At 42.3% G+C, this 26585-nt stretch overlaps 1 protein-coding gene across 8 annotated transcripts in view; it reads left to right on the forward strand.

The window, feature by feature from the left end:
• The window catches only part of ACOT7 (acyl-CoA thioesterase 7), a 142419-nt gene that overhangs the window by 90075 nt on the left and 25759 nt on the right, over positions 1–26585 (forward strand). For 7 of the 8 annotated variants that reach the window (XM_029579041.1, XM_029579043.1, XM_029579044.1 and 4 more), the window contains 2 exons: positions 4255–4371; positions 21570–21754. In XM_029579041.1, coding sequence (XP_029434901.1) covers positions 4255–4371; positions 21570–21754 — 302 coding nt within the window. The remainder of the gene's footprint in view (positions 1–4254; positions 4372–21569; positions 21755–26585) is intronic. The other variant, XM_029579037.1, reaches the window with a different exon arrangement.

Consider the following 26585-nt stretch of genomic DNA (forward strand, 5'->3'; position numbering starts at 1 on the left):
CATGATAGCAGTTTGCATATCAGAACAGGGATAATGAGGCTCATGCATTATGTATTATATGATTCCTTGCAGGGCTCAGTTTACAAACCTGTGTAAAGGGGTTGGCTTGCTTTCCCCCAAGATATTCAGTGCCTCTGAGCAGTGGGTTTTTTTAAACATAGGATGCGATTATCTTGACTTGCCAATGTTAGAAAAATTTCTGGCAGAAAGTTGTCCGCTAACTCCTGGATTTTGAGTAAATCGAATCTCAGATGGGCAGAAATAAATATAATAGTGCTGTCTTGACGTAAGATGACATACAGAAACACAGATGTGTTCATTGTTTATGTAGGGAAGCCATCCCAGTCATCATACAACTAAGTGACCAGATTCAGGGTGCCATGGTCTGTGACTCCAGGCTGAGGACCATCGCAGCAATGGCTGAGCTAGTTGGGGAGGGAGGTGGGCAGGGAGAAAGGGCTAACAAATTAGGGGGAGGGGGAACCCAGGTAGTTGTGAATGAAGGCTCATGGCTCCATAGCCCCTGTAGAGGCTAGGTCCAGCTGAACTGGAACCCCCCCCAAAATGGAGAGAAATATCCAGGCCTCTCCCCCCCCCCCCCCCCGCCAAAAAAAATCAATATACTGATTTCAGCTGGGCCAGCTCTGTGAGCAGCTTGATAAGTATTGCAGCGCTTGACTTGTCCTCAGGAAGCCGAGAATCAACAATTTAAAATAAGGCGTTTTAAGATGACTAGAAACCAGTATAAACAGAAATGGAAAGGCAGCGAGTTACAGAGCAGCATTTTAGGAGTCTCTTCTTATTGTCATAAAGTATTTCCAGAGCTCATACTTCTCTGAAATACTCTATATGCGTTTAGTGCATTCATAAGATCCAGCAGCTTCGGTTCAAATAGTTTGACTTCTACATAAATTATTCCCTATTTATTAAAACTTCTTATACAATGAAATGACTTTAATATTTTTTAAATGTGTTGGTCATCACAGTTATAGTGCAGCAAATGTAATGCTGTAGGCTTGATCGGCTCTCTTATTCTGAGCTTTATATAGTGGCTACTATGGGGGTTTAATCTGCCTCACCTGCAAGTCTTCCAGTTCCTTTTTGTTTGTGTCTGCCTGCTTTATGTAACTCAGATAAGACTTATCCGGCTAACTTACGTGGAATATTCAGTGCTACTTAGCCAAATAAGTTATATTTGACCATGCAACACTTTTTGGCCTGTCCATTGGTTGAGGATGACCCCTGCATGGTGTGGGATCTTGCTGATGACAACTCACAATTGTTGATATGTTCGTCAGTAGAAATAATATAACTTTGGTGGATGAGCATGAGAAGAAAATAGAGACATGCAAGTGGTGCCAGTTGATTCTACTGTCCTGCTCTTCGGAGAACAGTCATTCTTGTCTTTTAGAAATGTATTACCTCATGGATAGCTTGCTAGTCATCTCTCCATAGAGAATGACTTAATCTATTATAGATGAAAATGCCTCCACCATCATGTATTTGCAATTTTGCTACTCCAGCATTTTTCATATCTTTTTATTCGGGGAACTAGAATAATTACTTAAAAACCACATCATCAGTCAAGATCTGTCTTAAAAGAAATGACCAGCATATCTCAAGTGTTTTCAGCTATACTGACTGCACTTGGTTTACTCTCAGCTCAGATAATTTTGCATTTTCAATTACAACTCAGAACCAGTTTGCACTATCATTACACCCCAAGTAACACCACGAATGGGCGGAGTGGGTGGTCATCCCATAATTTTGTGAAATGTAGACAGCTATAATTTTCTTTGGAAGAGTATTGTGGTTTTAGCTGCCAGGAATCCAGCGGAAAGATTGGGGTGGACAAAATGACTGTTAGTGTAGTAGAGGCACAAATTACATTTAAATATTCCTGTGGAACTGTGAATCCACTGAGTAGAAAGACATTGCATTATGTGTCACAGCATATTAGTGCTGTACTTGTTTAGTGAATTTATTTCCTGACTATAGGCTATGACAATGGTGGACACCTCACGGTCCTAATGCAGGTTTTGGAGGCCAGAATAAAGATCATCATGAAAGTTCAAAAACTGAATTTTTATGTCAAGAAGAATGCTTCTGTATAAAGTTGGTGGATCAATCAAACATGTTAACATATGCAGTAGTTTTTCTTGGGCAGCTGCCAGGGTTTTAATGTAGAGTTTCTACAAAAAATGAACATCATTGCACTGCCATATTAATCTGCGTACTGCAATATCCCAAAAGGAATTGTAATCTTTCTAACAAAAGTTCATTCTGGGGTTTTTTTGGACATTTCCATGGCTTTCGACACTTTGAATCATGACATTCTGTTATTTAGATTTTAGGAATTGGGAATTCCTCATAAAGTAGCTGGTTTTGGTCTTATATAGAGTGTAATTTCCAATGTGCCTCAGTTTGTGATAATCACACCTCCTGTTATCTGCTGAAAATAGGTGTTCTGCAGGGCTGTGCCCTGTTGGCCTTTCTCTTCAATGTATATACTGTATGTGCACTATTTGCAGGGTGCTGACAAACCTTCATCTTGGCTCCAAACTGTAAGCTGACAATATACAATTTTCATAGCCTGTTCTGTGTACAATTGATGCGACCTTACTGTGTGTTACTTATATAATTGAGACTGTAGGGCATTGGTTTTCAAGTAACAAACCAGCATTGAATGCGAAGAAAAAACAAGATCATGTATTTAGCAAAATTTCCAAATGATGACCTTCCTCCATTTCTTGATTATAAGAATCTGCAGCTTCCAATGGTTTAGTCTGCAAGAAACCTGGGTGCTATTTTTGTGTGTTATTCAGTCTTTGCATGCTCATGTCAGAAAAATTGTCCAGAATGCATTCCATAAGCTGAGAGTGTGCAGCCACAGTTGCAGCCAGACCATTTCCATTCAGTAGTCCAAGCACTGTAACTCAGGCTACTTGGCAAGCAGCTACTACTACATTACGAGCTTTGCAGCTCCATGTTTAATAATTGGTACCCTGTGTTGGGAGCAGATAACTTCTCTCCTGCATTCATTATGTGTGGCATATTAAGTTCAGTGTTCTGCCGCTGGGTTTTAAAGCCCCTGTCTGGTATGATGCGCCCTCTGCTCTAAAGATCTATGTTCCCACTCGCCAGCTTCATTCACAAGGATGGCATCTATTAGAGATTCCATCGTTCTGATATTTAAGATTGTCCGAAACCAGAAAGCAAGTTTTCACTGTCGCTGGTCCTATGCTCTGGAATTGCTATGCCTGAGGGACTGTGTTAATGGTCTTCAGTTTGTGTCTGGTCAAGTCTTACTTTTTTTGTGATAAGATCGCTGATCTCGCAGATAGTTTATTTTAATTTTTTTGATTGGCTCTTAGTCATCTATATTGAAATTGTGGTCATTTCAATTTTGACTGCTGTTTCTTTTACATATGTTTTTATATTGTAACCAGGTTTATAGGTAGGCAGGGTAGAAATATTTTTAAAGAAATAAAAATTAATTTGTAGAGAACAGAAGAGCCAACTGTCTATATTACCATGACATGATGGACAAATCCAGACCTCGGTTTATTCAGGAGTTTAGATCAACTATTATGTATACAAATTAAGTACGCACAGAGAAAGTAAGCAGCTCACACATATAGAGAAAATACAAGAGCAGTGTGTGGCAAACAATATACTGGTCAATAACTGTTAGCAAAACAACATTTTATTTATAAATTGTACAAACGCCCACATCAGTTGTGCATAGTTCTAGATACATCATTTAATTATAGTATATAAACAAGGACCTTGTCCTTGTGTATGTACAATTTATAAATAAAATGTTGTTTTGCGACTGGTGATTGACCAGTATAATGTTTGCCACACATTGCTCTCGTTGTACAAATTAAATACTTCAGTCCACTATAAGCAAATATCTTATATATAATCAGATCATTAATATCATTTAAATGTCAGGATTTGTGTTGATGCTGGACTAGGGTTGTCTACATTTGCTTTAATTACATTTCGTTTTGTTAGAGGCAAGACCAAGAGAGAAGTTTAATTTCCATTTGCAAAATCAACAGGAACTGAAATTCTTAGCTTGAGGGCAATGCACTGTCTTAATCTATCTCCTCTGGAGGTGATGCTCCCTCCTTGTTCTTGATGAATTGCTACCTATTTTTAAAACTTTAATCATTTTTGAACAGACAAATGAATGAAATAAAGAATTGCCCCCTGAATCACAATAATTTCTACTTCTCTCCTTTGTAGGTGTAACCATGAAGCTCATGGATGAGGTGGCTGGAATTGTGGCTGCTCGCCACTGTAAGACCAATATTGTCACAGCTTCTGTGGATGCGATCAACTTCCATCGCAAGATTCAGAAAGGTACTGTAAATGTAAACAAAAAAAGAAGTGACTTCGAAGAAATTAATGTAGAGCTCTAAATGTCTAGGAAAATCCTTTACTGAAAATAGAATCTTTACTGATAGAATCTGTTCATCAATATGTCAGCGGCATTGCGTATACATTCAAACTTTGATTTGCTTTCTGTATAATAGGAATGGTCGAATGCATGGCATCCACAGCACACAGCATTGACTTTACAAGATCTCCTAGTCTTCAAGGAATCTATGATGAGCTCTGTGAGGCCCTGCATAGAATTATTTCTCTGGTACCTAGCAGACACAGGCTCTTCATATTAGGAGATGTTAATGCATATGTTGGACAAGATTACAACATTTGGGCAAGAGTGATCGGCCATGACTGCATTTTAAGTATTGTATTGGTTGTAACTGTAGTGATAAGGCAAGATATAACTTCAAAGTAAATAAATAGTAATGCCCTATAGGTGGTTCTGAGAATATTTGAATGAGGCACTGTGGGCAAGCATTCGCCCTTAGTTTGAGCTGACCTTCAGAAGGAGGCATGCTGTGTGCGTTTGCTTTCCTCAACCCCCGATTCTGTGATGTCATGAGAGTGACTCTGGATCGATCATAAAGGTCATGCATGTTGTAAGGAAGTAGCTAGCACGATTTATGGGTTTTCTTGTGATACACAGGACCTCTGAGCCTTGATTTTAAAATATTGGGTATCACAAGGTTTTTCTTTTTTCCTGAAGAGACGGTATCACTGTCTGTCTGAAATTTTGCAGTATCCTGACTATGGATAAATTGAACCCTAAATATATTGAAAATCCATGGCTCTGAACATCTGCTGTAACTGAAAGGCTTTTTTTGCAAGAGCAGCTGATAAGATGCACTGCACAGGTGGCAGAAACAAACGTAAAGCCTTGAAGAGCTTTTGAGAATAAGATTAAATATTAATGCGGCGAAGCCCTTAAAGAAAGTTCAGCAACTCTATATCCTAATTAACGATTTTGCGAGAGTCACGTCTTAAAGGAAAGTTTACAGGCCGGCTTCTTACAGTGTTTGAAGTTGCACGGAACTAATGATAAATTATTCATTTCCTGCTCCTTTTGGAAGGAAGTCTTTTAACAACATGAACTCCAACACAATAGCAAGATTTCTCCAGGGATTTGTTGAGCAATTAAGATACGCAAATGGTAAAAGACTTATTTTCCCCCTGCAGCAAATTGAAATGTTAAAAACATTTGTTTTTAATAAAAGGATTTGTGTTGTTATTGCAGAATAATAGACGCTAATTCAAGGCAGCCCTTTAACACTGTGCTGCAGTATTTAGATAGTGTTGTGCTATCCTTTTGGGAACAATAACTTGTAATGTGAAATGTAGATTTTATCTTTCTATACTAACCCCAGACTCCTCCCTAGCGCTGAACCTAGGCAAACTCCAGGGACTTATTGGTTAAATAGACAAGCACTAATGGTGTTTATTTTATAACATCCTTAACCAAAGTCACATATTAATCAACATCACAATTAGATTTCCAACCCAGAACACCCCCCATTCTCTGTGATGTGGACATAATTTGTAAATAACCACTGTCACCCATAAACATCCTCGCATTCAACTACTTCAATGCAAATATTCTTCCGTGTTAGGAAGGTATCATTGAAAAATGTTTAGTTCAGAACTAGCAGCAAGCTAAATAGCATTAACTGACCACTTCAGGGGACAAAAACTGTCCAGGAGACTAGGCCATAGGCTCAGCTCTGATCCAGCCCTGCAGCAGGTCAGTCCTAAGGAAACAGATCATAATGTTTAATGGGCATACACACACTGAGGTGTCTGGCATCATTCAGATATGTTCCATCAGATCCCACGAGGCACCAAGTCCTCAGGTTCTCCATCCGAAGATACATTAAGCCTCAATAAACCTCGTTTCTATCAGCTACGATCTTTCCTTGCCCACATGTCTAGTCATAATGATCTGGGTCTGGGTTTTAGACCAAATCATCAGTAGCTGCATGCTGGCTTATAACATACTTGAGTGACCCCTTCAGTTTGAGGCTCAAACATCAAACTTGATATCCACAGCCACATTATTGGGCTTCAAGATCATCACTGAACATATGAGGGTTGCTAACAGTAAGTTCTGCCACCCACTTCGCATCCACCTGGTAGCCTTCAAACTCAACATGTACCCCGGACAGGGAATGCCCCTGTAGATGGCCTCCCAGCTCATCTAACAACAAGGGTGGGAAAAGCTTCTAAATCTTAGAATCAGGATATACCAGGAGAACTTGCTTAGGCTTAGCCAGTGGTGGTGGCCGCCACTGATTTGATTCAGCCACATACTTGACTCAAGGGCAACTTCCAGATAATGACATGGTATCCCACTGCCCTGGTATCTTCTGAGGGATATTCAGTCACTCTCATCAACATCTCCCCTTGTCTCTTCCTTTCTTGTACATCCAGATTAGGCAGAGCTTTGGGCATCCTCACCTCTGTCACCTTAACTCTGTGCAAGCGAGGCAACTGGCACCACCAGGTTTCCAAAGGAAAGTCATGCATTTTAAGCCCAGCCATTTGGACCTCAGTCATCAGAGAGTCCCTAAAAGCAGTCCATTCCACCAGTGAATAGGTGCCGCATTAGCCCAGCAGAGGACAATGGCAAAGATGTCTCTTGGAGCCCTCTCCGTTGCTTCTGCCTGAGTAGCTCCATTGGGTTTACTTTCCATCGCCTCGATACCCATAGACCACCTGATTTATCAGTCTGTCCTATAGCCCCTTCTAGCAGTCAGACCCAATAGATATGTCGAGGTTACTGGACTGCATCCTAACGAAGGCACCAGATTCTTTCATTGAGGTGCCTGTGAGCGTTTTTGCATTGTGTCTCATTGTTTTAACGCCCAGTATGTTTATTGCAGTGTGACTGAATTAACACATTTATGACTATTTCAGTGTAATTACATTTTTCCTTTCAATACCATTGATCTGTGCTAAAGACATTTGTAGTTTGCAAGAGTTAGAACTGAACATTTTAACAGGTCATGATTCTGATTAGTAAATGCAGTCTTAATTGTAAGTGAAAGATTGAAAAAACAGGCTTATTTTTGTGTACGTGTAAATTTTTGTTGCTCTCCTAGAATAGTAATGGAGGAAAAATGTGTGTCAAAACTATATGTACACATTTAATGGAAACATGGATATTATTTCTAAGTCATTTCAGTTATGTATTGATTTAATGCTATATATATATATATAGACCTAGTCAGCTTGACGACAGATGTTTCCTGTGCTATTAATAGCACCAGAGGATGACATTTTGTAGCCCAGAACCTAGCAGGCACTCGCAGATTTAAAGGTGCTTCACCAGTGTTTTCTTCAAATCGATTTTTTATTATGTTTTAATAATTTTATTGCATTTGCTTAATGTTGAGAAACCATGACAGTATACAAACACGTATGATAATAAGCAATAATATTGCTGATAAAGAATCTCTGTGCAATTCGTTGATAGAATAGAGCACATTGTAAGCCACCGAGCTTCAGACTCTGTCAGTAGACCCTGCTCTTGAAAGACACTGTTATGTAACATTGAATCCCACAAAGCTTCAATTTGTAACATAAAGCAGAGTTGCTTACCTGTAGCAGGTGTTCTCCAAGGACAGCAGGATGTTAGTCTTCACACGTGGGTGACATCATCGGATGGAGCCCGGCACGGAAAACTTATGTCAACATTTCTAGAAACTTTGACTAGGCACCCTGAGCTTGCCCTATACCATGTGTCCACACGGGGTCCCTCTTCAGTCTCGTAATATAAAATTACAATATAATTAAATTAAATAAAAAAAATAGGAGTAACCCAGCTCCGCGGGGCGGCAGGCAGGTTTCGTGAGGACTAACGTCCTGCTGTCCTCTGAGAACACCTGTTACAGGTAAGCAACTCTGCTTTCTCCGAGAACAAGCAGGATGGTAGACCTCACACATGGGCGAAATCATCAGATGGCACCCAGTGCGGAAAAGGTTAATACACTGAGCATGCCCAGCATGCCCTATTCCACACATCCACATGGGGTCCCTCTTCAGTCTCTTTTTTTTTTTCCGCGGAGTAGTGAGCCTCGTGGTTTGATAGACCTAAAAAAATTTACCAAACTTCGATTTTTGTGGTTTTTCCACTATCTTTTTCTTTCGGTCTGTCGCCAGGTCCCTCTCAGTGCCTCCCCGTAGTGCCCCCAGTCAGGGTTTCTGGCGTTCGGGTAAGTTTCTTTTCGCGGTCAGTTCCTCCTGTGGTGGCAGTGCCTCTGTGCCCGTCAGCCATCACGCCCACCGCCATTCTCACCCTTACCTAGCACTCTTAAAAGGCAGATGTCACAAGGATGACAAGCCATGGAAATCCAGGAAATATATGTATAAACAGATAGGGGGTTGGTGCCTGGGCGAAGATTTTGTGGTCAGGAAGGGGTGAGATACAGTAAATATCTTCAGGGACTGGGCCATGGATCTTGGTTTAGGGACCAGTGTAATAAGCAGAAGGTTTAAACTTCGTGCTGAAATTCAGTGCACAGTTTAACACATGGGCACACAGAAAAAATGTAGCTCTCAGTGTAGTTAACTAATGCATCAGGAAATTAAAAAAGCATGCAAACCCAAAAATGTATACAGAAGACATACTTAACACAAATAAAATACAATTTATGTGCGTAAAGCATGTTTTTCACACAGAAAACATATTTTGTGTGCACAAATGGTGTCCTCTGTCTATGAAGCATGATTCATGTGCACAGAACACAATTTATGTGAATAAAAAAATGACCTGGTGCACAAAGAATAAAATATGCTTTATGTGCAGAAATCTAGATTTGCGCATAAATTCCGAGTACATTGACTCTCACACCATGACCTCCAGCTTCAGCATCTTACGACTAACATGAGTAACTTTACTCCAGCTCTGACCAGGAGTTAAATTTCCAAGCGCTGAGAAACCAGGAGTTGAGCCTGGGCGCCTCTCTGCGTCGGGTGCCCTCATTGACGTGAGATTTGAATGGAGGCGTGCTAGTCTGTGTGCGCAGTTTGACGCAGGTTTGTGTGCCCAAAACCCGTTGCTGTACAGGGGAGCAAAGTCTGCAGCCAAGAAATGTGCGCAAAGCCCAGCTCACCTTATTACATCGGGCCTTTAGTGACGGAAATGATTAGGCCCATGTTCCTGGCTGAGCAGAGGCCCAGAATGAGGGGGAGGATAAAGGTGACCTGCACGGAGCATCAGACACCCACGGTGAGGTGGGAAGGGAGAGCTAGAATGGTGGAGGCGGGTGCAAGCAGACAGACAGGTTGAGCCAAATGATCCACGGGTGCCCGTCATCAAATATGTGGTTATGGCTTCATTTCATGGAATAGTTGTTTGGCTGGATTTAGCGGACCACAAAGCTGCTTTTCATTCGTTGTCTTGTTGTTTTATTTTTGTAGCGTGCCTTCAGTTTAGTGAGCATTTGCAGAGGGGGGAGCAAAGTGTACACAGTATGAAAATATGGCGCGTACAGCAGTCTGTCACATATTGGGTATGGAGAATCACGAGGACAAAGGTGCGATATTTCCAGCCTCTGCCCTCGGAGAGTAAGTCCACGGGCTAAGTGATGAGGTGGAGCAGTTTGAGGGAGCAAGGCTGAAATGATGGAAACATTTAAATGTTTGATAGGATTTTATAAAGCACAGGAAGGTGACATTTTCCTTAGAAAAGGCAATTCAGAGAGAAGGGGTTACGATACGAAATTACAGGAAGGCAGGTTCAAAGGAATCATGAGAATACTTCTTTACTGAGAGGGTGGTAGATTGAACTGCAGCCTATTCGGTTATATAAATAAACAAGTGCTGGTAGAGGCAGACACAATCGGAAGTGTGGTGGAGTTTAAACAGGCTTGGGTATTGGGTGGAAAGGAGGGAGCTTGAGTGTTTGCTCAGCCGTATGAACCTTTACAGGGCCAATGAGGGTAAATGCAAGCAGATGGTCAGAGAGTTGCTAATTGCATAAGGCCTCCAAAAACTGCTGGGGAAAACAGCACTGGGTGTCCCCTGGTCACAACCCTAACAGCTTTAGGCTTCTGAGGAAGCTGAGGTTACAATCCTGACACTGGTGGTAGGGCTGCCTTGGGCTTCCGAGAAAGCTGGGGTAACTGGCCTGGGGCAGCCATGGGTACAACTCTAACATGAATGGGCGGTGGTGGGAACAGGAGTGAGAGTTCAGGTAAAAGTCATGGGGAACCGGTGCCGGTTTAAGTGTGAAAATGTATATATTCATCTACCAAAAATGGTAGAAAACTGGAAAGGGGGGGCAACCAGGCAGACTGGCTGGGACCAATTGGTCCTTAGCTGCCATCATTTATAACATGGGCCGTGTGGGCTGGAGTTACAGGGATGTGAAAGACACTGAAGTAAGAAAACATTCCAGTTAAACGTTAAAGCAGCGATAATGTGAAAACGTGTCAGTCTGCAATTAGAATCTGGTTGGAACAGAAACAAAATCGTCTTTTAGGTTCCTGCCGTTACTGACGTGGGAGCAGCACAGGCCCTTCCCCTCCAGTTCAGTTATTTTCCGGCATTTACTCATACGTTCTCTCATTTTTATTTCCAGCTAAGAATTCATTTTACTGAGAAGTAAACCAAAGTGTGTTAATGAGAACCAAATTAACTCCCTGTATCCAAGGGTTAATTTTATGCTTCGGCGTGGAAGTCGTGTCATTAATAGGCAAATATGGAGCGATGACTTTTTCAGCTACGAGAAAGAAAGCCTAACTCTTCCATTTACTTTCCTTTTTGGTATATTCCTTGCACGTGTATTGCTTTTTTGTATGGCATTTTAAAGAAACAAAACAAGCAGTGGGCGAATGCCTCTTCTCTCCTGGGAGATCACTGGCCATGTAAATTTGTCACGGTTCACTCGGTGCAAGGACGTCACGTTGCAACATGTGTGGTGCTCTTCGGTTCCTTCTTGAGGGAGGCTGAAAGAGCTCTGCCCTGATGCAAGCAATGGAATGAGCAGAGCAGATTTGCTTACGGATCATTGCTGCCAGCATGTGGGATCCTCTTCTGAAGGGGAAAATTAATCGACTATATTCAGACGCATATGATCCATTTAAAGAATTGATGCTGAGCAGCCTGTTGGGTGCTATATATATTATCTGAGTTTTCCCATATCTTCAAAATGTCTTAATTTGGAATACTGTACCTCCCAATCCTTTTCCTAACAATGCTATGGAATGGCAGGATGAATCTTATTATCTAGAAAACCAGTGCAGTTTAGAGAGAAGTCCCATCATTCTTTATTCTGCGATGGGATAAGGCCCTAATGCATGCGATAACGGCCTCATCACGGTGATGCCATGCTAATTAGGAGAAGGGGGGAAGAGTGTGGGCAGGATTTAGGCAGGGTTACGGCCCGGTAGCGCTGCGGGTGATGATGTTTTCCACGTTATCGCCGGCAGCACCGCAGGAAATAACGCTGCCTTTTCCCACGGCGCTAAGAGGGCGATAGTGTGCGGTGCAGCCGCACCATGGCGGGCAAAACCACACTGCCGCGAAGCGGCCGGGTGCCCACTATCTCCCTCCACCCCTTTTTTTTTTTCACGACTCATCATTCTGCTATAAATATAAATATAGCAGAATGATGAATCCAGGGGTTAGAGAGATGTTACTAGGCACCCCCCACCAATAACTACTTGCCTGCTGCACCAAACAGTAACACCATCCTGTCAGCAGCACCCCATACTTTCACACTCCTCAAAGAAATGTGAAATCAGCCCAGTAAGGGCCTGCTAACAGTATATCAATCCAAAATGCCCATTATCAGAAGTAAAAGATCGAGCCCTTTCAGTTGCTGCTCCGAGGTTGTAGAACTCCCTGTCAGAAGAATTAAGAACACAAAAAGATTTCAAAAGCTTCAAGAAGGGCTTGAAAACGTGGCTATTTAAAATTAACATTCGAAGTAGACTAGGCCCAGGGTTAAAAATAAAGAGAATAATTTGAAAGTGGGTAATGTTTGATTAACGGAAGATACAAATTTAAGTGATGTCTTGGTTTTATGTTTATTCATATTGTATTGTTTTATTAATCTATGAATGTTAATTCTGTGAACCATTGTGATTGTTACTACAGAACAACGGCATAAAAATAAAATAAATAAAAACAAATGTATCCTTGCTGTGCTGGGACATCCCCTTCCCTTCCACCGGATGAGTATCCACTTCTTGCAGTGTTCCTGCTGTGATCAGTCCTGCTCATCGAGCCACCTTCTACCAGCACACAACTGCCCCTCCTCGCCATGGGAAGGTGGATGGGGTTTTCAGCTCCTCCTCCTCCTGCTGCCACCTGCAGCACCCTCCTCTGCCTCGGCACATAACTTTTTCTCCCCTCTTCCTGTGGACCTGCTATAGCAGACTGCTCCCAGTTTTACTCCCAAAATTTGAATATTCCTGCTTCGTTTTTACTTCTCCCTGATACCACGGAGTCCGGATTGTGATCTCCTTCCTCTCATTAATGTATTCATATTGTTTTCCTTTATATAATGTATGCGCATTTATATTTTTATTAATTCTACTTACTATTGCTATTTATTACCTGCACCTCCTCCCACCCTGCCTCTCCAACTTCTGGCAGTTACAGGCCTGGGTCATGATTTGCCCATAAAGGGTGGAATGTGGACGTTTACTGCCCTTCTGCGTCCCCCACCACCGGCTCTCTTTTATCTTTACAAAATGACTTTAGCATCAGAGGCTCTGTTTAAACAAGAAAGAAGGCAGGAGGCCCACATGAAATCACCACAGGAAGGAAATATGCCTGGTTTTAAATTCTGAGAGAAGAATCTACCTCATGAAAAATGGGAACATTTTAAAATTATTATTATACAAGCAAACTTCATCCTGCTTTCTATAGTAGCTGCCATAATAAGGCAAATGTCCCTTGTTCATGTCGCATAAAAAAGTGAACTCCTTATAACAGACGGCCATTCTGCTTTTTAGTGCAGCTTAATGTTCTAATGATTTAGCTTCCTGGGTCATGCCTTAGACTTCGCTATTTTAATATTGCTTTGACCATCGCTGGAATGTGATAGCCTCACAGTAGAAAAGTGGAGCCGTACTACCCAGTCAGAAGTCGGCGTTTTGATGGCCTTATCTAATATTAAAATGCCTGGCTGTAACCTTCTTTCTGTTATTTTCTTGGGCAGGTCTCTCCTATATTATTTATTTCCCATTTGAAGGCAATTAGAACTTGCATCCTCTCCTTGATCACAGCCATTACAGAAGACTCACGAGTTCAGCACATCAAGAGTTCACTATTTATCAGGATGACAGGGGTTTACCGAGCTCTCGGTGCGTTTTTCTGATCCGTTTGGGAATGTTGGCATGAGTTTTTTCTAAATATATTATGCCAAAGAAAAATGTCAGGTGGTTGGAGACTCAGTGAAAGTAACAGGGTGGTTTCCAAAATTCTTAATCTATTATTTAAATGATAAACTCGCATATTTAAAATGATGCAGCCATGTGAACTAAGCACTGTGCACAAGCAAGATTAGGCTGATCGCTCATGTTTTTGTTCTTTTTACCGATCGGGTTTGAAATAGGAGTTAGCAAAACTGAAGGAACACAAGAAAACTGCATCTTCCTTTAACAACCCAGAACTGGTGGATTAATGATTCTGTAATTCGTAGAGCTATCGGGCCTCAGGCTAAAACACAAAGGACAGGATTCGCCCCATTTGTTTTCGGCCTCCGCTTGGCACAAAAGCACCAGATGTTGCGGTTTTGTCAAATATCGGCTGTGGCGGCGGCCGGGGGGGTTTATTCAGGAGATATTTGGGGCTGACAACAACATATGCAGCATGGCAAGGGAAAAAAGAAACAAAAGATGCTCCACTGACCCCCCCTGCCCCCGACCCGGCCCACCAAGGGGTTAGTTACTCACATGCCTTAAAAGCCCTGCACTTGCCAGAACCGGGAGCTAGGCGCCCAAGTCGGGCCGCTGCGCACTGAGAGGATTTTAAAAGCCGCCCATGGATGCGCGTATCTCCCGCTGCGCGCACAAGTAAAAAAGGCGGTGCATGGGCGAGGTCACGGCGGAGCCCGGCCAAGAAACGTGTGTGTAAACACTAACGCGTCCTTGCACGCCCCGGGGGCCCCTGCCCTGTAAAAAAAAAAAAAAAATCTAGGCTGGTCAGCGGGGCTACCAGAGGGGAAGGGAGGCTATTAAACTAGGGGGGGGGGGGGGGGGTTTGGAAGTCCTATCTCTTAACTGGGTGGACTGGGAATGAACTGGGAAAACTAACTATGGCGTCTGCGCGCGTTCCTTGTAAAATTCCCCCACTTAGGAGGTAGAAGCGGCATTTGTGCTCCCATGCGCGCCTCCGTTTAAAATTGCGCGCACATGTACGCGCGTCCCGGCTATTTTATGACGCGCGCGCAGGCATACGCGCATGTGTTACGACATGGATGTGCCTCTGGGTGCGGCTCGATGAGCATGCACACGCGTGCCTGTGTGCCCGTTTAAAAATTACCGCCGTGTGTCGCATCCGAGTGCCCGATGGAGGTGTTCTCCCTGCACACATTTCCTTGTGCTTGGAGAAGAAGTCACATTTTCAGTCTCCCTTTATTTACCGCACCAATTTTATTTTTATGAGAGGAAAAACTGTAATTTCTGTTTTTCTTTTCTTCCTCTGTAAAATCCCGGGGTGCCAGGCTGGGCCGCCTTGGATCTTGGTTGCAATCTGTCGCAGTACGTTGCGGTGGAATGCGAGAGAGGTGCCAGGAATGGAATTTCTCACGGCTCTGTTTCAGAGCTGTTCATTGCTGCTTTTTGAAGAGAAAGCATCGTTCTGTGCAGCACAGACATGGGTTACACATGCAGCACGTGCCCGTCCTTATCACGTATACCTCATCACATGCTGTCCTTTGCATACTTACTCTATGTGCACGCAGTCATAGGGCTGCACTCTTACACAGGGATTGCACTTGCACATTTATATAAAGTAGACACAGGACACCAAAGGATTCAGAATAAGGGTGGGGGTGGAGGGGGCAGGTTTTAGACCCAAAATGCAGTAGATATTCAAAAGTTAAATGGATTTCTAAGTTAGCCGGATATATATGTCCGGCTGATTTGGATGGGATATTCAGCTGTGTGGCTGTGCTGCTGAATATCTCCATAGTAAGTGCTTCTTAGGCAGATAAGTTTTATCCATCTAAATTTAGACCTGTTATTGATCAGGTGTAACTTACCAAGATAAGTTGTCCACTTAATGCTGAATATTGCAACTTATCTGGCTATGTAGCACCACCTCACTCTGCCCACACCTTATCCAGCAGCTGCTGAACATAAGCGGATATTCAGTGGGCACTACCTAGCTGGATGTCCTACTTATTCGGCTGTCTAGCACTGAGCATGCTTTGAATATCGGCCTCTCTAAAGATTACGTTCTTTAAAATTTGTGTTTACTCTTTCTGTGAGATGCGTCATCCTTGGCATATCTTTTGGAATAGTGCAGTGGTTAGTGCAGTTAGTGTAGCTGGGTTCAAAAAAGGTTTGGATAAGTTCTTGGAGGAGAAGTCCATTAATGGCTATTAATCAATTTTACTTAGGGAATAGCCACTGTTATTAATTGCATCAGTAGCATGGGATCTACTTAGTGTTTGGGTAATTGCCAGGTTCTTGTGGCCTGGTTTTGGCCTCTGTTGGAAACAGGATGCTGGGCTTGATGGACCCTTGGTCTGACCCAGCATGGCATGTTCTTATGTTCTTATGGAATAGTTTAGGCTTCAGACTCCTCTTTTCCCCATCTCCCTGTGTCATGTTGGGCTGTAAGGGAGAAAAAGCCAATCACTCAAGATGCAAAACAGGGAACACAGAAAATTGCAAGAAGAAAGAAATTAGCACCTACAGCTAAACCTACAGAACAGGTCATTGCTTCCAAGTGAGGCTACACCCCAGGGCATGCGTGCCTGCTCTGGAGGACTGGTGGCCCTTGGAGAGGCTGCTGCATGGTCTGTGCAGACAAAAGGCAAGAAAGTAACATACAAAACAGTTACATATATGTACACAGAAAAAAGAAAGGATAGGGCAGCTTTTTAGCACCTGTCGGTGAACAAAAGACAAGCGTGCAGCAGGAGACTACCTTCCAAGGGCAACCTTTTCAGACCTGGAATTGCTTTTCCACTAGTCAACCAACCCTCTCGAGTAGATCTTCTCCTTTTATGACTTTTATGGGTTTTTCAGCTGTCAACGCGTCCCCCAGTTAGGGGAAGGACAGTTTTCAGTCCTCGCCCCCATGGAGATTGGAGCTCTGCGGGTGGTTTGTATCTGCAGGTCTGCAAGCTCATGTTTACAGACAAACACCTTACAGAGTTTCTTTTTGAAAGTTTCCTGCCCAGCTGGGATCCCAAACTGCAAACTCCTCACGAAGAAATATTCATGGGGAGTTAAAAGTGAACTCCCCACCGCGTACTCTGCCCTACCGCCACCACAATTGTGAAAGGGGCTTTGTGCCAGATACATATCTGTTTACTCGTGGAGAATCCCTTTGAGGACGACCCCCACCCACCCGCCTCCTATATTTTGTCTCTTACATAAGAAAAGAGTAATACGCCCTACACAACGGTGACAAATGGGTTCAGGCTTCAAAGATAATTTTTATGGATTTGGTTGGAAGGATGAGTTCTTCACATACTGGATTTCCCTAGAGAATCAAAGGATGCAAGTGTTTATCATGATGTTACTGTAAGGTACAGACCCGTAATTAGACGTGGGGTGTTAATACAAAGTTAAGTTCTGGGAATATATTCACAATTCATTTCATAAAGAAATCCCATGTAATGCTCAGTTATAATAATATAATTGAAAACAATTTTCATTTTACAAGTCAGGGAAGGAGGGTGTTTTGTTTTCTTTTAAATTAAACTGGTTTATTATTTATTTATTTTTGACTTTTATATACCGACATTCTTACATCAAATGCAAATCATACCGGTTTACATAAAACAGAAAATGCAGGAAATATATTTCCATAGTCTAATACAATGAACATTTATAACTAAAATTGTTAACAAGCCATAAAGTAAGAACTTGGAAAAAAAGGGTTAATTAACAGAAAAAAATAAATGAAAGAATTTTAAATAAAGCACAAAGGGATGCACGAAGGGGTGCACAAAGGGGAGAACCCCTTTGTCGCACGACGCATGGCGCCTGGTGGTGAGGCGCTTTTTAACTGCCGACGAAGCTCTCAGTGACGTTGTGGGAGGGGGTGTGGTCTCTCGATCGGGTTCCTCTCAGTCACACATCTCACTGTTTCCCTCACCTGCCGATGTTCGTTTCCCTTCTTTATTCTTTATTCTCATGTTGGTGTTAATTTCTTGCGGGGGCCCAAGATGGAAGGAGGCCTCTTAGTGGTTGGATTCTGTCACTGCACGTGGTGCTGGGGACATTGAAGCCAACATTCTAGTTCCCTTCCAGTCTTAAAATAGAAGCCATCTGCAGGGTTCCTCAATCTGGTTCTGGGGTAGCACCTAGTCAGTCTGGTTTTCAGGATATCCACAATGACTATGCATGAGAGAGATTTCTATCCACTGCCTCCACTGCATGCAAATCTATCTCGTGCATATTCACGGTGAATATCCTGAGAACCAGACTAGTTAGTGGGTACTCCTGGACAAGCTTCTGAAACAGGGTCTTAGACTATTGAATAAAAGTGAACGGAGGGCACTATTTGTGCCCACCCTAAGTAGATTTAGAAGATTCTTGCAAGTAGCCAAATCGAAGTAATACAATCTCTCTCTACCATCTGAACTTGAATGGCCATTCAGTAGTAACTATTGTTTGATATTGTGGGCCAAGCATTCAGTGTGCATTTGTTGCAGATGAGGTAGCAGTTCTGAAATGTATTGTTGAATATTAGCCTGCCACCTCTGTGATGATTAATTAGATTACTGAATTGGAAGCAGTACTCCTGGGCCCTGTGTAACTTTGATTAAGTTTCTCTATATATTTCTGTGGCTCACTCTACTCAGCTAGTAGTACTAGAATATGTTAATGAGAAGCACATTTTTAATCCAATTTATATGGAGATTATATAATTATAGAATTTCCTTGTGATTAGAGTATTCCCATGAGAGTACAATCAACGTGTCACGGCGAATTAAGAATTTGGATATTTATGCGTTCAAACAACTCAATGTGAAATGCTGAAAAGCGAGGCAATGCGGCTCAGTGCCCAAGTTTCTAACTTGAAAAAAATATCCAGGAATGAGCTAGCAAGAACCCAGTTGGCTTTTTAAAAAAATGCTCTAGTGTTAGGAGGGTAATACATTTATTTTGACCCGTTTCTATGGGTGATTAAAGGTTTTCTGTTCACAAAAAAAAAAAAAAGTCTCACTGTACATATTCACTTTTTCTTATACCTTTATAGTCAGATTGCTAGATTGCACCCATGTGTCATTCTGTATTCTACAATATTTTTTATCTATTTATTTTTTATATTCCACTTTTTGACACTTGAAAGTTTGATCTACATTCCGCTTCTCAGACCCTTCAAAGTGGATATGACTGGTAATGACCAGGGCCGGCGGAAGCACTGGGCGAGCTAGGCCTGGGGTCTAGGGCGCCAACCTTCAGGGGGCACGAGTGGCGGCAGCAAAGGGGAGTGGGGATTCGAATCTCCGCCCCTCTTTGCTGCCGCTCATGAGAGGTAGGAGTCAGGACTGTAACCTGGGGGGGGGGGGGGGGGGCGCCTAATTCCCTTGCACCGGCCCTGAAAACATTGGCATCTCGGTGCAGTACCCCAACATCCATGTTACCAATTGCCTCCTCCATGAAGGCTCTTTTGGTTTTCAATAATAATTATGCTTTCAGTTGTCTCCAGTGCAGCTCATGTGTTGCAGCACCTGCAACTTGTGAATGTTGAGCAGTTTGTACCTCACAGAAATAAACCTTTGGTGTGCCTTATTTTCATTATGAATTTAGACAATACAGCGCTTTAAAATGCACCTGTGGTGTTCTTTAATTTGTCTCCCACTTCTTGTTTCTTCTGATCTTATTAAATAACAGTTTAATAATATCCATTGACATAAAAATGTCCAGCAATTAAATTTCAATAAAGCAGAAAAAAACAATAGAATATAGACTGTTCTTTACAGTTGAATTGGCTTGGTTTGGACAAAAATATATTAAATAGTAAACTATTTTAATCACACCTTGACACTTGGCGTCTTGGTGTATATCTCTTGGTATAATGAGCTTAAAAGTAGTAGGAAACCAACAGTAAATAATCTAATTAACGGGTAGCTTATAACACATGAAGTGTTATATTGGGTGACAGCCAGGAGGGCAGATGTGCAAAGTGTGTTAATACTAGGAACAGAAGGAGGCTCGAATGGAAATACATCCAGGCATGGTGAGAAGAAGCAAGGGATCTGGGGAAATAACTAGGATGATGGGGTCTGGAAATGCAACTAGATCAAGGGAAATGAAATGAGTTGGATTAAGTATGAGAATAGTAATTTCTAGTATTGCCATTTCATTTTTTAATTTTTTTTTCCCATTTCCTTCCTCCTGCTCATTTTGGGCATCCCAGTTGAATCAGAACCCTCTTCAGTTGGGCTGCTGTGCCACGAGTCTTTAGTTTCAGTTGCTGAGCTTTTTACTATATTTATCTCTCGCTCTCACCCCATCCAGCCCAGCCATAGTAGCAGCAATGCTGTGGCTGAGAGACACGGACCCTGGTTCCCTCAGGATCCTGGTGCGAGTCCAATCTGGAGCCACTACGTAAACGAGGCTGTCGGGTGAGAGGCTTTCTCTTCCAGGGACTGTGAACGCTGCCTCTGCAGTATTCCCAAGTAGCCCAAGGACAAGAGTCAGATCTGAGAACCGCAGGACACAGCCCTACCTCTGGTCCAGCAGGTCATTTGACATTTGTTCGGCGTGCCATTCGTGCATATTTTGGGGTGGAATATGGCAAGAGTGGCCAGAAAGATGCATCTTTAAGCAGCACATCAGACTGAGCCCAGCAAGCTAGTTTAACTAAGGGCCAGATGCACTAAAGAGTTTGCTCCCAGCTTGTGTCTATGGGGGAAATGCTCAAAATATTGGGCCATAAGTAAGATCAACGACAGCTTGGGCTCCCGTCAGATTTAAGAGTAGCTTGGCTCACTTGTCATTTGTTCCTTTGATTTAGAAACAGAGGTCTAATAGGCAAAAATAATTTCTTGCTCATTAGCTAACTGAAAGGCCATTACATGGTATTGATACCATGGCAGGAGTTTGGCAAATGACCCTTAAAGATTGACCTCATGAACATTTTGCAACTATTCCTCCTTTCACCACATAAAGATGCTGTCTCCCACTGGGTCAGAAAGGAATTGCCTGGCGTATGTCGGTGTACACATTTCCTGGCAGGTCATGATTTAATCTGGTCCCAGCCCTTATTAATTTCACACATCCTCACAGAAAAGTTGATTCCTTTTCCCTGCATACTTTATACGTGGGGTCGTTTGAGGCCAATTAAGTTCTAAATGGGGAAAAAAAGGCGTCCTGCTTTGCGGCTGTAAAACGATGCCAGATGAAGAGTTTTTTAAACAGTGCAAGACAAGAAATATATTTTTGGGCCCCATGCCTCTAAGCTCATTTATATACAACTTCCTTGTCAGTAAACCTATGAAACCTGGAACTGATATAGGTAGGCAACTTCAAGAATATTTACTGTGAAGGCCCAAAATTGTAAACTTTTGAAAAAGAGTATTCTCTTTCCATCAATGCCAAGAACATCAGCCTCTGAGAATGCCAGTAAAATTCCTCTTACGGTTGTCACTTGTCATGTTTGCAGAAATACTAAGCGTGGTGAAGCCTGAGCTAGTGAGGTGAGTAACGTCATTAGGATGAAATCTTGCCTCTTATCCATGCAGTGTCTATCAGCAGGTGGGATTGAGCTGGCAGCATCAGGCGCCACGGAAGAAATATTATCTCAACAGCAAACACCAGAAGACTCTACGTCTTCCCCTCCTCTCCCCCCCCCCCCCTACCCCCACCATTGGTTTTGTTATTAATAACAAATATTGGTTCCTCTGTATTTCCCCTAAAACCAAATATTGAACGCTTAGCTCTGTTGTGTTCTAGCAGGCTAAATAATATATGATTGTTGTCTGTTGCCACTGCAGGAGTGCACACCTTAACTAATGCAGCTCTGTATTGCAGGTTGCGTCATTACTGTTTCTGGCCGTTTGACCTTCACCAGTAATAAATCCATGGAGATTGAGGTTTTTGTGGATGTTGATCCCTTTGTTGATGATCCCCAAGCAAGATATCGAGCCGTTAGTGCATTCTTTACATTCGTATCCCTCAGCAAAGAAGGAAAGCCTCTTCCCGTCCCTCAGGTTGTGGTTAGTATTACTGGTATATGTAGTATTTTTTTTTCATGCTAGAAACAAGCTGAAGAATCATGTTACCCTATCACTGCCTCTTCTCACTCCCAGTTCCTGCTGTGCCTTATTTCTCATCTGGCTTTTTCTCTGTCCAGTTGTATTTTGCTTGCATTTTTTTAAATTGCATTAGTCAAATCACTTTTCTAAAGTGTGCCCCAGACATGCTGTAGATGGGTGTTTTCCTGTCTTGTTGGATAAAAGTAACAGTAACATCATCCTGGGCTAATTTTATGCTCTTGGCATATTTGTGACACACACGTCTTGGCTTTTTGTTCCATAATAATCCAGATCTGTTGCATTCCTCCTTGCCAGCAAATGGAGAGAGATTAACCCTCAAGCACTGAATGTATCCTCTCCCATGATCTGTTATTACCTCTACTACTGCTTACCATTTCTATGTGTCATTCGACACAAGGTTACAGTACTCTCTTTCCCAGGAAAAGCTTTTTTACTACTACTGTTGGGGGCACTAGTAAACACTGAATGCCAATAGCCAATAAGAGAAATAAGATATCTTATAATAGGAGCATTGCTTAACAAACAGTTTAGAGTAAAACTTCAAAGCTCTTCTGAACCATTACACTCAGTTAAATATGTCACTGCCTCTGACATATACACCATGAGTTAGTTTGTCTGTGTCACAGTTTCGTAGGCTGGAGTTGGGGAGCACCCCTGCAGAAGTAGTTCAGGACCTCAAGGCAGGACTGGAGCTGGTCTTCTGCCTAACCAGCCCTCTCCCCTGCAGTTTGAGCCCTTGGATTCTGGAGACCGGTAGGAATTTCCTTCTGGAGAACATCATAGCCAGGAGCAGGATCCAGGCAGGACTGAGAGTAAGGCAGGTGCTGAGGACAGACAGGATTTGGACTGGACTTGGCAGTACAAGGACAGGACTGAACAAAAATTGGACCAGATGAGGACAGGACTGCACAAGGAGAGGATTAGACAGGCAACAGGAAACGAGAACCAAGAGAGCACAAAACTGGGCAAAGTAACCCTAGCAGACCCGGAGGCTGCAAAGCAGGATAGGTAGACCAAGAATGCTACTGAGCAAAGCAGGAAAGCCTAGAAGGCTGCAGAACAAGGCAAGGAAGCCTGGAAGGCTATAGATCAAGACAGGGAGCCAAGGCTACAAAGCTCAGCAGGGAGGCCAAGATAGACCACAAAGCAAGGCAGGAAGCCAAGGTAGGCTATAGAGTAAGGCAAGAGGCTCAGATAGTCCACAATGCAAAAGAGGAGGCCTGGATAGGCCACTAGGCGTGAGGCAGAAGGCCTGGGTAAGCCACAAGGCAAGACAGGAGGCCTAGGTAGGTGACAAGGCAAGATATAGCAAGACAAGGCTGGTCAGGTCAAAGAGCCGAAGTGACTCCAGGAAGAGGCACTGAGGGACTGGTCAGGCTGGGTTAAGTAGGGCTGGGACTGAAGCATTAGGTGATCATTAAGCAGGTAACTTGCGCTGCTGTGAGCGAAGCTTGCTGAGGACCTAGGTTGGAGGGGGAGGTTGCATAGCAAGCGAAACTGTGAGAGTTTGCATAGCATTTTCCTAATTGTTTGGCATTATAATTGTATCTTATATATGTTAATAAGACTGAATTCTTTTAAGTCATATGATTTCTTGTAAGTTGAGCCCAGAAGGCAGAAACAAAACTTAATACTGACCTTTAACATACTTTTTTACCTTTAACATGCTTTTTGGCATTTTAATAGCCTTGGCTGCTCAATGTAATCTGATTGTGCTGTAATTATCTTCTTATTTGTTCACTGGCATCAAACTGTCTGGCTTCATGGAAAACCCTTTTCAAGCACCCGTACACTACTCTCTTCCAGTTGTAGTTTTCATGGTGACACTTCTGCTGAACTATCTGAAGCCATATATTAGAACAGTGAATGTCATACACACTGGAAAAATGATATTTTTGTATGGCAGGTGCTGTAGGGAATGAATTCATGGTATTCATACATTTTGGGAGAAAGCAATGCATGTGGGCTTCAAAGATATGATTTAAAAATAAAGTATGTCCAAGAGAACCACACCCTCCATCCTTCTCCCCCATCTTGTTTAAGGGATTATGAAATATTTATCTATTTTGTGCACTTATGGAATAGATCTTTTTCGTGATCTGCTCCAAATGATTTCCCGTTAAATTGAAGGGAAGAAAGAGAGCTGCTGAAATTTTGAAAAACGTTAAAAACATGGTTAATGGGAAACATGTCTGTTTGAGTTGGGAATGTATTTTGTAATTATGTAATTTTGTAAAGTGGTTGAGATATTGTTTTATAATATGTTGTATATCACCTAGAAAGATTTTTTTTTATCAGTTAGGTGATTAATAAATAATTTTAAATAAATACATTTTGTAGAAAGATAAAAGTGAGTAGCAGCTGTTATCACTGCAAGCTTAATCTAATACAAATCATTGCTGACCTTTGACTGAGGAGCTGCCATTGCATCTTACTAAAAATGTATAATTGATCTGGAGAATAGAAGAGGGCAATTATTCATTTACTGTGTGAAAAATCCTAGTTCATTTTTTCTGTTACTCATTCATCACAAAACCATGTGTGATTGCACTTGTTACCTCATACTGGACATCAAAGCAGTAGCTCTGTGTCGTGCATGTTACCCTGTAACATATTTATAACACAGCTCACTGGTGTATATTTGGTCTTGTAATGTATTCCGAATTGCTGTTTGAGAAATGTCAGTTAATGCAGGTTTATTTTTCTCTTTCCTTTAACATCGTCTTCAGGATTTCAGTTATTAGGAAAAATAGAATCTGAGAGCATAAAAAATCCAAAGCTGCAGAAAGTAACACCTCTGTAAATGTATCTTGCAAAGCACTCGTCTGCTTCTCAACCCCCCACTTGAAATCTTTCTATTTTCAGCACTCGTTCACGCAGTTCACTCCTGACAAGAAGTGAGTGCAGCATTGCTGCTCTGGAGTCGTTCTCTTATTAATATTTTATGCCTGATAGATGTCCCCCAGTATACTTAAAGAAGTTTGCAAGCTTATTATAAATCTAATTAGCACACTTTCCAGCACAGCACTTAATTGAATTTCTTGTTTAAGAGGAGGAGATATTTCCCTCTGACATGCAGCAGTGGATCCAGAGCCTGTCTGTTCTGTTGCTACACATTTTGGGCTATATTTTTTCTATAGATTGAGTTATGCAATGGAGTGCGTCATTTCCATCTGCTTTTTCAAAGTCAATCCTGACCAAAAGGAACAAGGAACAGAATGCTGTATAAGATATGCTACCACAGTACCAAAGCAAATCATAGTATTAATTAATAAACAGACACGAGTAAAAAAAAGACCTATCATAAGAGCATCTAGTACAACCGAATTTAAAAAATACCAGAAGAGAAGCCCTACTGATGAACCAGAGGAACACATCACACTAGAAACCTGGCAAATTAGAATAAGAACTTGACATCAAGCTTGACGAGCCTACATTACTTGCAGCAAATATGATAATGCTAGTATTATTATTACTCTACTGCTGATCACTGTAAACTGTCATTGAAGGAAACATAAGCCTCCTAATAACATATGCAGAATGGTAAATAAATAGTAGGACAATTAGAATAAATTGTTGCTTAAATCACCAAAAAATGTAGGCATGTCGATGAATGCACTATATCATTTTAAAATGGTATCATTGAGTAAGTTTAAGCATTTTCTTGCAATACATATGTTACACAGACAGGACAGTTGGACCGTATGCCATAGAAATCAGCCCGTCTAACCAGCTGGGTACAGCTAATCCTTTCTAAAGCTGCTCTGCTTCAGTGACTTCTGTTTTTCGATTACATGGTTGTGCTGTAGGTGCACAACTCTCTTGTGCAACAATGTCCCGTGTACCTTTCTAAAAAGATTTTCCCCCAGCACTTTCCTCCTACCACTTTGCTCTTTCAGCTCGGACGTCAGGTATTTACCCTACTCATTGTTATCCTCTTCCCCCTATATCTAGCCCAACCATTGTTTCGACAAGGCGTGGCCAAGAGCCCAAAACCTCTGGAACCCGGTAGCTTGCACCCTGAGGGCGTGGCCCATAGATAGTGCTGTTGTGTGATGGCTGCGGCTCGCCCTCCTCGACCCCCCCCCCCCCCCCCCAGGCTTGTGAGTGCTGCTTCTGTTGCATCCCCACTCCCTCCTGGTCAAGGAAACGGAGTTGGGCTTGGTGAATGACCCCGAGTCTCCCATTTGGAAGCATGCGGGGTCTTCGGAAAATTTACGCACATACGGTTGAATTTTACAAAGTAAAGTATGCCCCTAAATCCAAACCCCACCCCCCAGGAATGCCTCTGCTTAGTCTAGTTAAACCTACATATGGGCATGATATATGCGCATAAGTTTACCTGCATATTGGATGGGCAATTATGTAGAAATACAGTCCTGCACATAAAACATTCTTTTACCCCCAAAATGTGCAGATCCAGGATGTGAAATCCCTTTGCACTCTTTCTCATCTTAGTCCCCTTCCCAGCATCCTCTAGGAACCCTAAGTCACAAATGTGATAGTTCAGACCCCTTGGGGATTCCTGGGAAGCAGCATCTGTGAACAGATCGAGGGAGCTCCTATGACGCACAGAAAGCTCCCTTTGCATTTGGGGGGTGGGCTGCAGCAATCTTCAAAGAGGACTTAGAACCAAATAAACAGATATAAAAAGAAAAGGAAGATGTTTATCTTTTCCATACCCCATAGCAGAGTGTGCTCTGAGATTTTTCCGTTGCAGTGCCTCCCCTTCTGGAAAGAGAGAGGGGCCAGAATTTTAGGACATGTTATA

Source organism: Rhinatrema bivittatum, chromosome 15, assembly GCF_901001135.1.
Source record: "Rhinatrema bivittatum chromosome 15, aRhiBiv1.1, whole genome shotgun sequence".
NCBI lineage: Eukaryota > Metazoa > Chordata > Amphibia > Gymnophiona > Rhinatrematidae > Rhinatrema > Rhinatrema bivittatum.